Below are 12858 nucleotides of genomic sequence, written 5' to 3'. Positions count from 1 at the left end.
GTGTATAACAGGATTGTGGCACATCTTGATAAACTTAATACTATTAACTACAGACAGTTTGGTTTTCAAAAAGGGGTTTCCACAGAGCATGCCATATATTCACTCACAAATGATGTCTTGGAGTCTATTAATAGTAAGAAGTCACCAGTTGGTGTCTTCTGTGATATTTCCAAGGCCAAGATACTCTTGGAGAAGGCCTATCATTATGGAATCAAAGGGCCTATAGGTAACTGGCTAAAATCATATCTTGAAGACAGGAAACAAAAGGTGGTTCTAAATGGCTGCAACAAAGGATCTTCTAATCTAGTGGATTCTGAATGGGGCAAAATTCAGCAAGGAGTTCCCCAGGGATCTGCCCTTGGAACCTTGCTGTTTTTTAATATATGTTAATGATTTACCCCTGTCCATTAGTAAAAATTGTGAATTCACAATGTTTGCTGATGATACAAGCATTGTTGTAGATGGTAAGTCTACTGCTGATTTGGAGACTGATGTTAATGATATACTCAGAGAAGTTGCAGCTTGGTTTTCAATTAATTCTCTTTCAGTTAATATTAAAAAACTAATTTTATACAGTTCCACACAAAAAATAAAACCCTAGAAAATATAGTAATTGCTCATGTCAACCAGGAACTAGAACAGGTGCAAACCACTAAACTCCTGGTGGTTCACATTGACAGTAAGCTCAACTCAGAAGAGCATGTGTCCCTTACTCTAAAAAGGCTTTCATCAGAAACTTTTGCTCTGAGAATCATTACACATTTTGGGGACATCAACATTTTAAAATCATCTTACTTTGGGTACTTTCACTCATTAATGAGTTACGGCATAATATTCTGGGGTAATTCACCAGCCTAAAAAAAAATCTTAACTGCTCAGAAGAGAGCAGTCAGAATCATGTGTGGGGTTCCTACACAAACCTCATGTAGAAAACTTTTTACACAGTTAGGTATTCTGACCACAACATGTCAGTACATATACTCTCTGATGAATATAGTTAATAAAGACTATGCTCAGTATGAAACAAATTGTTCATACCATAACTACAATACTAGAGGTAAAGATGATCTACATGTTGAACTAAAAAATTTAACACTTGTACAGAAGGGAGTAAAGTATGCTGCTATAAAGACTTTTAATGCATTGCCTAATTATATTAAATGTACAAGAGAAAATGAAACGCTGTTCAAAGGTATGTTAAAAAATACCTGCTTTACCATCCACTGTACTCGTTAGATGAATTATTTTCCAGAAGTAATGCCCTCCCTTAATAATAGATGTATTTAGTCTCTTAGTTATTAGATGGATGATACAATATTATGTTAATGTTATAGTTATAACGTTATATTGAGAATTGCTATACTAGTTAAATGTCAGCTTGTAAATGAGAAAAAGTGACACTTATTAATATCTATATCATTGTATTATATTACTATTCTATAGAATTAATTGTATTTGTAAAATTGTATTGACGCATTCCACATCCAGGCGAATCACTCGCATGTACGGATCTATGAAATACGCATACCAAATAAAAATTTTAAAAAAAATTACAGAAACCAGTACCTGTATGTTAGAAGTATTGACCCTGGCTGTTGAGACACTTGTGAATAGCTGTCTCATAAAATTCCCAGGGCTGTGATGTTAACCAGTTCCACATGTACAGCTGGACATCATCATTTGAGGTGAATTGTTTGCCCCTCAGAGCCTTTTAAAGGGGGCCAAAAATGGCATAATCACAACCAGAGAGGTTTGGACTGCATTGAGGGTGGCCAAGAACCTCCCATTTGAATTTTTTGCAGGAGTGCCATGACTGTGTTGGCCATATGAGGCTTTCCATTGTCGTAGAGCTGAATGACCCCACGGGTGAGATTGCCTGGTTGTTTTGATTTGATTTCTTGGCAAAGAGTGATCAAGGTTTGCGAGTAATGCTGGGCATTCACTGTTGTCCCATGCTGCAGGAAGTGAAGGGGGCCATCTTAGTCAAAGAAGAACGTCAGCATAATGATTCACCTTGGATGATGATGTCCAGCTGTATGTGCAGAATTGGTTAACATCGCAGGCCCAGGAATTTTATGAGATAGCCGTTCACCAACTTGTGTCATAGTGAGACAAGTGTCTCAACAGCCAGGGTCAATACTTCTAACATACAGATACTGGTTTCTGTAATTATCCTCCAACTTATTTATTTTTGAATGCTCTTTATAGATGTAGATGTAGACATCACTTTAGTGACTTGCAGGTTGGTGATGATGAATGATGATGATGACAAAACAACATCCAGCCCCTGGGTGTATGAAATCTCCCACCTGGCCAGGATTAAAACCTGGGCCATCTACATTACAGTCAACCATATTAACCACTTAGCTACACAGGCAGACATTTACACATTTATACATAGTGAAAACTCGTTTAAATAATATTTGCACCAAATACAGTTGGTCTGTATGTTATCTACTGTATTTTCACCACTACAGTCTGTTATTCTTTTTCCTTCTGTCAAAATTTGTTTCCAAATGAAAAAGAAAGTGTTTTACTCCATTCCCAACTTTAAAATGACATTTTTTCATGGATTCACCTGCAAGTATTGCTTCACCTTATACTAACATTGAGAGATGAGATGTCGTTTGAGGTTTACTTGAATGTTGTGACTTTCTTTTCACTCTTTATGCAAAGTGTCAGTCTGTTATAAAATAACCTTCCTGCACTTGCAGGGTCCCTATCGGTTGTTTTCAATCGTTTACTGCAGGCATGATAATTTTCTCTCATTCTTGTGTTGTGGTCATGAAAATCTTGTTTACAAGTGCTGTACAATTTACCATTAAAAGAACTTTTGTCTCATGTATGGACAAATTTGGTACAGCAAATATTTTAAATTCTATGAATTTGTTTTGCAAGATTCCCATAGTGTTAGTTTACTATGCATCTAATGGCTTTCTTTTAAAGTTTCAAAATTCTCTGAATGTATAGATCTGCTGTTCCTCCACATAGTGGTATATGGTACAATATGCATGGGAAAATAATCTTGTAGCACAATTTTAGCAACGTTTCCATTTTCAACATATAGCACAGTTTTGTTTTCAGTAAGTATATGTATGTACTTGTTTTAGAAAAGATCATATCAGTGTGGTTCTTGCTATGTTAGAAATTTGTCCACCTCTGTTCCCGGAAACACAGCCCACTTCTTCTAAGTCTACATCCTCAATGTTCAGAATAAAATCCTCTTGGCAGTTAGTTTTCTTTATTGCAAATTTTGTACAAATTGTTTTCTTTCTGTCGATCATTAAATCATTATCTCAAAAAATACCACACTGCCATTTGCATGTTCTTACCAACTATCTTTTCCATATCCTGTACTGAGTCACTCTATACCAATAAAATTGTGTCATTGGCATATGCAATTACTTTTTCATTTACTGCAGTGTCCATATCATTTATACATAAGATAAAGAGGAGAGGTCCTAATACTGAACCATGAGCTACTCCATGTTTAACTGCACAAAATCAGAGTTGACATTTTTCTCTATATTTCCACACTGATGTTTAATTTCAACATACTGTTGTCTGTTTTCAACAGAGGTTTCTATAATATCCATGGCTTTTCCTCTTATGTTGTAGCAGTCCAGTTTCTCTACAAAATTTTTATGGCAATCAAAAGCTTTTGAAAGGAGTAAGATACTCTCCTTTGACAAGGCCCTCAACAATGTGTATTGTGAAATTTGTCAATGCAGTGTTAGTGAATTTCCTCTTTTTAAACACATATAGTGCTTAATTTAAGTTGTTTTGTTTCTCTCTGAAGTTTATAGTTCTATCTTTAATTGCTGTTTCTACTATATTAGAAAGAACTGTTGTGATTGTTATGGGTCAATAGTTTCCTGGATCTCCTTTATCTTTTTCTTTAAATCCTGGAAATGCTTTGCTCCTTTTTAAACATTTTGGGATTACTCCTTTTTTCTCAATAAATTTAAATTTATAGGCAAAATCAGTTGCTTTGCAATATATCTAGCACTGTGTTGTACCATTTTTGCTGATTTTCCATCCTAACCCTAAAATTTTTATTTTTTGGTGCTCCAACTATTTTTAAAACTTTCAATTCACCTGCAGAGAGTAGGGACAAACTCTTAACCTCCCTTAGGGACATCCCATGCTTTTTGATATTCGTGTGTTTTATTTTAAAAGTGTCTCCACTAATATTACTACTTGATGTGACTCCGTCATGTCTTTTCCCTTCCTTTCCAATATTATGTTTGTACCTTTTAACATGTTAATGAAATTCAGATAGTTTGTGGTTGACTTAACTGCTAGGAAAATTTGGAGTTTGCTAGATGATAGGTACAGTATCCTAGAGCCTATGCTTTTCTATCCAGAATGGGGAGAAATCATGGATCCAAAGCTAAAAGAAGCCTTAACAAACCTCTTCCTTAACATGCCTCCCTCTACCTGAATATAATATAATGGGATGGATCTAAAGAAGGAGATAAGTGGTATGTTGCTGAAGGTGAAGATCAGTAAATCAGCAGCTCCAGTCATGCTAAAGAATGACAAGCTGTGATTGTGTAATGCTGTCAATTTTACCTATTTGCCTACAACTTTCACACAATGAGTGCCCTTGATGGGGACATGATCTACTTTCCCTCAAAATCCCAGCTGCTGGACAACAAATGTGAGTTTGTTTCTGGCAAAGCAATCACAAGAAGATAATTTTCACTGTAACTGCAATTTTCTAATGTTAATTATATTCCAGTAAATATAATAAAATGATATACTTGTTGTGCTGTTTGTATAATTTGCAATAAACAAAGGAAAGTATATATGTGTGTTTTTTACAGAATATGGACATGACCCACAATTTTTAGTCAATCATTCAATTCCTCAAACATTTGATTGGTATATTTAATTACTACTACAGGCAATTCAAAAATGAGGAAAGTAATCTATTCTGCACATGTTCATTTACTAGTAAGATATGGAATCAACTTTTGGGGTAAGAAATGACAGGAATAGTATTTTTGCAAAACAGGAGCATGTTTTAAAAGTTGTATATGGTGTTGGGTCTAGAACATCCCAGACACCTCTTCTCTTCAGCAGCCTTGGTATTTTGGCAATTGTTTCTCAATATATATTCATTAATGTCCTTTGTCATTACATCTATTTCTCTTTTTCATCAGAGCAATTGGACAGTCATCATGTATCTCCATATCATTTTACATGATCATCATCATCATCATCATCATCATCATCATTTAGGACTGATTATGCCTTTCAGCGTTCAGTGTGGAGCATAGTCCCCCTTATAAAATTCCTCCATCATCCCCTATTCAGTGCTAGCTTTGGTGCCTCCTCTGATGTTAAGCCTATTACTTCAAAATCACTCTTCACCGAATCCAGGTACCTTATCCTTGGTCTACCCCAACTCCTTCTACCCTCTACTGCTGAACCCATGAGTCTCTTGGGTAACCTTGCTTCTCCCATGCGTGTAACATGACCCCACCATCTAAGCCTGTTCACCCTGACTGCTACATCTATAGAGTTCATTCCCAATTTTTCTTTGATTTCCTCACTGTGGACACCCTCCTGCCATTGTTCCCATCTACTAGTACCTGCAATCATCCTAGCTACTTTCATATCTGTAACCTCAACCTCATTGATAAGGTAACCCGAATCCACCCAGCTTTCGCTCCCATACAACAAAGCTGGTCGAAAGATTGAATGGTGCACAGATAACTTAGTCTTGGTACTGACTTCCTTCTTGCAGAAGAGAATAGATTGTATCTGAGCACTCACTGCATTAGCTTTTCTACACCTCGTTTCCAGTTCTTTCACTATGTTGCCATCCTGTGAGAATATGCATCCTAAGTACTTGAAACCGTCCACCTGTTCTAACTTTGTTCCTCATATTTGGCACTTAATCCATTTATATTTCTTTCCCACTGACATTACTTTCGTTTTGGAGATGCTAATCTTCATACCATAGTCCTTACATTTCTGATATAGCTCTGAAATATTACTTTGCAAACTTTCAATCGAATCTGCCATCAAAACTAAGTCATTCGCATATGCAAGACTGCTTATTTTGTGTTCACATATCTTAATCTCACCCAGTCAGTCTATTGTTTTCAACATATGATCCATAAATAGTATGAACAACAGTGGAGACAGGTTGCAGCCTTGTCTTACCCCTGAAATTACTCTGAACCATGAACTCAATTTACCGTCAACTCTAACTGCTCCCTGACTATCTATGTAAAGACCTTTAATTGCTTGCAAAAGTTTACCTCCTATTCCATAATCTCGTAGAACAAACAATAACTTCCTCCTAGGAACCCGGTCATATGCCTTTTCTAGATCTATAAAGCATAGATACAATTCCCTGTTTCACTCGTAACACTTCTCCATTATTTGCCGTAAGCTAAAGATCTGGTCCTGACAACCTCTAACCATTTTACATGAAAGAAAATGAAATGACAGCACTGTGGAATATTATTGTCTCTTTTATTTTTGTATTTTTTGACACTATCACATTTCACATTAATGACATTACCAGCTTCTGACTGTAAGGAGTCGTCTTCTGACTGTCAGTAGGTCAAAAGGGGATACAAAGAATCATTGTATAACCTACCATAGCTAACAAGTAATTACATAATGAGATAAAACAATAACATTTTATAGCTTGCAGTATCTGTCTTTAAGCATAAATTTATTCTTTTTTACATTTTCACCTTTCTAACTGTCAACAGACAGACTGACTTGAAACTGCTAACAACAGTGTGGAAAGCTCATGCAATTTTGCCAATAAAATATAAAAGTGAAGGAATGTAAGTCAATTGTAAGTCAATTACTTTTTTCTCCAAGACAGTCTGCCATTCTTTTCCAATATTATTTTATTATAGGTGTAGTTTTAACTGTAAAATATCCTAAAACATTAAGAGTTTCTGTAAAGATTTTCAATGGATTAGGAAGAGTTACAAAAAGAAAGTTGTGTAATTCAGTCAGAAACTCCACCACATTACCTATATGCTCTGGTTAGCAGGTTTTTGAACATATGTGTTTCTCTCTATTGCCTGTACTAATGCTAAGCCATTGAAAGCCTTTGTAGAAGATGTTTTTGGTCCTAAAAATATATACATGCTTTGCAGTCTTTATTAAAAAAGTAAAATATTGGTAATGACCAGTGCTTGATTTATAAAAGAAGAGGTTCCACTACTTTGACCTTCCAGGGTGGGGGGTTGAAATTTAGAATTCTTAAAACGTAATTTTAAAGCTTTCCTGGGCGTTTTAAAAGCGTAAACACAACATTTATATTGGCAAAAAATGAAGTTCTGCTGTACCACATCTCAAAGTCTGTGGTTATTTATTTCCATCAGATTTACCAGCATGGTGTACCGGTGTGTACGATCATAAATCAAGCAGCGGTAGTGATGAAGGACATCAGGGTGTCCCAGAAATGTTGTGATAAACCTCAAGGGGCTGTAGCAGGTGTCTCAAGGAAGAAACTGAAGATAGGAACCCATGTCTGGGAACTTCATTCAGTGATCCAGAATGAAATTTTCACTCTGCAGCATAGTGTGCACTGAGATGAAACTTTCTGGCACATTAAAACTGTGTGCCAGACTGAGACTTGAACTTGGGACCTTTGCCTTTCGTGGGCAAGTGCTTTACCATCTGAGCTACCCAATCACAATTCCCAACCCATCCTCACAGCTTCAATTGTGCCAGTATCTCATCTCCTACCTTCCAAACTTCACATATGCTCTCTTGCAACCATGCCAAACTAGCACTTCTGGATGAAAGGATATCGCAGAGACATGGCTTAGCCACGGCCTCAGGGGATGTTTCCAGAATGAAATTTTCACTCTACAGTGGAGTGTGCACTGACATGAAACTTACTGGCAGATTAAAACTGCGTGCCGGACCGAGATTCAAACTCAGGACCTTTGCCTTTTGCAGGCAAGTGCTCTACCATCTTAGCTTCTGTGAATTTTGGAAGGTAGGAGATGAGGTACTGGCAGAATTGAAGCTGTGGGGATGGATCGTGAGTAGTGCTTGGGTTGCTCACATGGTAGAGCACTGCCCGTGAAAGGCAAAGGTCCTGAGTTCGAGTCTTGGTCCAGCACACTGTTTTAATCTGTCAAGAAGTTTCATTAAGTGACGCTACAGATTGTCAAAGTTACAGGCATTGGCACCTGCCACTAGGCAACCCCTTCTGCAGCAAGTACAGTGACAGACCATAGGCAGAACATTGTGCAATGTCATTAGTTATTCAGTGATCCTGACTGATCGCCACAATCATCAACGGAGGAGATGGAGCTAGTTGCTGCATAGAAAGGCCTTGTCTCCTATGAAAGTGATGCTCCGTTGCCCTATTGGATGACAGTTTTGGACACAGCTTTCACTCTGCAATTTTTTTTCTCTTAAGTGCTGAAAATTCCAGATTTTTAAGGGTTACAGGAGAAATATATACTGCAGATGGAAACTTGCTGCGAAAACCGTCATCCACCGAGGCAACAGAACATCAACCTCATAGGAGACATGGCCTTTCTATGCAGCAGCTATCTCCATCTTCTCCACTTGTAATCGTGGCAATCAATCAAGGCCACTGGATAACAAATGACACTGTGAAACATTGTGCCTCCAGTTCATCAGTGTACAAAGTCATGTTTGCTATTGAAGGGGTGACCTACTGGTAGGCACCAGTGCCTATAACTTCAGTCTTCTGTTGAGTTGTCAGATGACGTTTCCGGGAATGGGTTCCTGTCCTCAATTTGTTCCTTGAGACACACTCTACAATGCCTTGATGTTGGTTACAACATTTCTGGGACACCCTGCATATACATTGTGAAACAGTTGCCAAAATATAAATTTTTAATGGTCTTTTTTAGATGTTAAGAAAAATTATCCCCATAGCTATTAAGAGCACACAATGCTTACTCAAGTGTATCCAGCATACATCACAGCAACCACAGTTCTTTACAACTCCTGAGGGGCAGTAGTATGGTGGAGGGTTGCAGGGCTTGTTGCACTCATGCGGGATGCACTGCACAATTTCACCGCGTGAGTCACGGTGGTCGTCACTGTCATCGGCCACAGCAAGGCAGGCAACCAACAGCACTAGACACACAGGTCTCAGGAACATCTGCAAGCAGGGCAGTGCGCAATCAAGTAGGTGGATTCTTTCCCCCTGTCACGTTTTACTTCCCTCCAAAACATCCTCCTATTTTTTGCAAATATCTTCAATATTATTATTTTTATGTCATGCATAATATCCAAAAACCTTTGATATTGATATATGGTTTCTCTAAATTAACTTTAGTGTTTATTCTGTTCATTTGGTTATTAGGAGTTCATGAGCTAATTAATGAACCTAAAGGCCATGATAATTACAAATACCACTAGTTTTAGAACTTTGATGTCATTGTCCATGTGTAAACATATACCCAATTACTAACCATCAGATAAAGAAGAGCAAAAATATATATAGTTTAGTTTATTAACATCCTTCACATCACTCACATGTTATAAGAACTGACATAATGCCATACAGCATATGTCTAGCACAATTATACAAGTTAATATAATAAATATGAAATTAACATTTTATAATGTATTAAAATGACTCAATGAACAGGCTTTTAACAAAGGTATAATTGTGTGGAATAGATTCACAGGTATGTGAGTGCCTCAAAGACTTCTTAAGTTATAGAACCAAGTGTGTTGTCCTCAATGGCAAGTTTCATCAGAGACAAGGGTACCATCAGGAGTGTGCTAGGGAAGTATGATAGGGCCACTATTGTTTTTTATGTACATAAATGATGTAGGAGGAGGGTACAAGATGACAGATAAAATTCTAGTTGGTGTGATGAATGGCAGCTAGCACTAAATGTAGAAAAATGTAAGTTGATGCAGATGAGTAGGAAAAACAAACCCATAATGTTCGGACACAGCGTTGGTAGTGTTCTGATTGATACAGTCACATACTTTAAATATCAATGCATAACGTTGCAAAGTGATATCAAATGAAACAAAGCGCATGTGAGGACTTGGTAGAGAAGGGTAGGGAGAATTCTAACAAAGTGTGGTTCATCTGCAAAAGAAAGTGCATGTAGGAAACAGGTGCAACATATTCTTGATCACTGCTTGAGTATTTGGGATCTGTACCAGGCCAGATTAAAGGAAGACATTGAAGCAATTAAGAGACAGGCTGCATCATTACCAATAGTTTCAAACAACATATAAATGTTGTGAAGATACTTCAGGAACTCAGATGGGAATCACTGGAGGGAAAACAACATTATTTTTGAAAACACTATTGAGATAAGAGAACTGGCATTTGAAGCTGACAGCTGAACAGTTCCACTGCCACCAACATACATTGCCCAAAAGGACCGTGAAGATAACATATGAGAAATTAAGTCTCATACAGGGTCATATAGATAGAAATTTTGCCCTCATTCTATTTGCAAGTGGAACAGAAAAAGAAATTACTACCAGTAGTGCAATGTACCCTCCACCATCTACCGCATGGCAGCTTGCAGAGTATCTGTCTAGTTGCAGATGTAGATGTAATGCATTGGTCTCATATATACTCTCTGAAAAAGTACACCATGATTTGATATACATGCAGTATACTTCAAGAAGCACATAATTTGCAGTTAAATAATCATACAAACAAAATATAAAATTTACAATGAGAACAGTATGATTGAAATGGTGATGAAGAAAGTACAGTATAAGAGTTTGTTAGTGATTTACAGATTCAAAATATTCCTCCAGGTTATAAAAACATTTATTTAACAGGTAATTTTTTTAATTCTGACTTATTTTCCCTCTTCTTCAATTTCCTTTTGTTTTTCTTACTCTTTCTACATGAAGGTTCTTACTGATACTTGCGTTGGAGTTACGGAAATCTGAATTTATATGTGAACTACTCGACTGTGTTTTTGCTTATGGTACACTTTTGAATATGTACAAAGATGGTTGTGTAAGTATTTATAATAGCACGTATAATGGCCTGCAGTGTGTTTGTGGAGAGTTGTGTCTAATAATTCTAAATACTCTTTTCTGTAATTTAAAAGTGTCTTTTAAAAAAGATTTTGTTACACAGAACATTATTCCATAAGGTACAATACAATGGAAATAAGAAAATTACATTCTGTGCTACAACTCAAGAAATTATTCTTAGTGCAAAAATGCAGAATTGCGTTTGTGGGTTATGTATATGATACAGTCTGTATATCTCAAGTCATGATCAGTGTGCATGCACAAAAACTTTGTAGACTATACTTTCATTATTTCCTGATCACCAAATAATAAATGGTCATCCTTTTCATTTACTTTACTGTGTTGCATATAATTTGTTTTATTTTAATGATCTATTAACTTATCAGCATGAAACCAGTGCCGCACATACTTTAGAACTTTTGCAGTTGTAGTGGATAAAGTCTTACTGTCATCATTTATAATTATGCTTGTATCATCTGTGTTAAAAGAAAAGAAAAAATTCCTTGACGTCTCTATTTATGTGCTGCTCCATGACTCTGCTGTCAATATCTTTATTCTTGGCTTGTGTGTAACTTCTGTGTTTTTTCTTACAGTAAATGTGTTTTTTTTCGTATCCAGGGTGTAATTACAAAGTTAATAAAATGTTTTCTTGCCTTTAAATAATATTTTTCATCAGGTTATGGGCCCAGTACACGTGTAAAGGCAAACAACACAGTTTCATTAAAACAAAATTTGAAATGAGCGTATGTCTGTAAAGAAACATGACTGCTAGCGGCGATTATAAGGTCAGCATTGATAAGCTTGAAGGACCTGACGACTGGGCCAAATGGAAATGGCATATTTCTATGGTGCTACGTTCATATGGACTAGAAGATATTATTAACGGTACACGTGAACGTGTAGAGTTGCCGCAAGATGCGACAAGTGAACAAAAAGAAGCGTACGTGGAATGGCACAAGGACAACGCAAAGGCAGCAAGTCTTATAGCAAGTGCGCTAAGTAAATCTGTTGCAGAACTCGTCTTAACGTGCAAGAATGCTAAAGAAATCTGGGAAAAATTACGCGCCCGATTTGAACGTAGCAGTACTCAGCGTTTGAATATGTTGATTGAAACATTTTTCCGTGTTAAACGTGATGAATCGAAACATATTAGTGCACATGTGGCCAAACTGCAAAAGTTATTTATGGACCTGAACGATGAATTATCAAAACATGAAGAAAATACGCTATCTGAAAGAACCTTAAATGGTCGAATTTTGTCTACACTGGGAAAAGACTACGACAATTTTAAGGATCTCTGGGATACGATACCGACAGAAAAGCAAAGCTTGAATTTATTGATTGAAAAACTCTGTACTATTGAACTGCGTGAACAAGACGTTAATGGAAGTGCAGCTTTTGTCATTTCTAAAACAAGAAAACGGCAAACAAGTAATCAGCAAGTAAAGATGACGAAGTCACAATTAAAACAGAAGTTTCCGTGTAATAAATGCAAACAATTAGGTCACTGGGCAGCGGAGTATCCACAGAACACTCGTGACAGCAATAAAAGAAAAGAGAAGAAGTGAGACAGTGAACACGCTGCATTTACTTCATATGCTATGGGTGTGTGTACCAGTAATCACAGTGACCCAAATAAATGGTATTGCGACAGTGGCGCTACAAATCATATCACTCCCAACAAACAGTATTTTGTTTCGTATAGTGAATTTGATGTTCCTCAAGTAATTTCATTGGGAAAACAAGATGTGAAAATGTGTGCGTACGGTCAAGGAACAGTTTACATCCAAATCCGACGAAACAATAAATGGTACAATGCTAGAATGGACAATGTTTTATACGTCCCTGATGCAAGTGCTA

The 12858-nt window shown here is 36.8% G+C and overlaps 1 protein-coding gene across 1 annotated transcript in view; it reads right to left on the bottom strand.

The window, feature by feature from the left end:
- The window catches only part of LOC124717155, a 62177-nt gene that overhangs the window by 16521 nt on the left and 32798 nt on the right, over nt 1-12858 (bottom strand). Inside the window, exon 2 of the mRNA XM_047243914.1 lies at nt 8929-9133. Within this exon, the coding sequence (XP_047099870.1) occupies nt 8929-9133 (205 nt within the window). The remainder of the gene's footprint in view (nt 1-8928; nt 9134-12858) is intronic.

The sequence above is a fragment of the Schistocerca piceifrons genome, chromosome 9 (genome assembly GCF_021461385.2).
Source record: "Schistocerca piceifrons isolate TAMUIC-IGC-003096 chromosome 9, iqSchPice1.1, whole genome shotgun sequence".
Lineage (NCBI taxonomy): Eukaryota > Metazoa > Arthropoda > Insecta > Orthoptera > Acrididae > Schistocerca > Schistocerca piceifrons.
The sequence above is the reverse complement of the archived record's forward strand: the minus strand, read 5'-3'. Positions and strand labels throughout refer to the sequence as shown.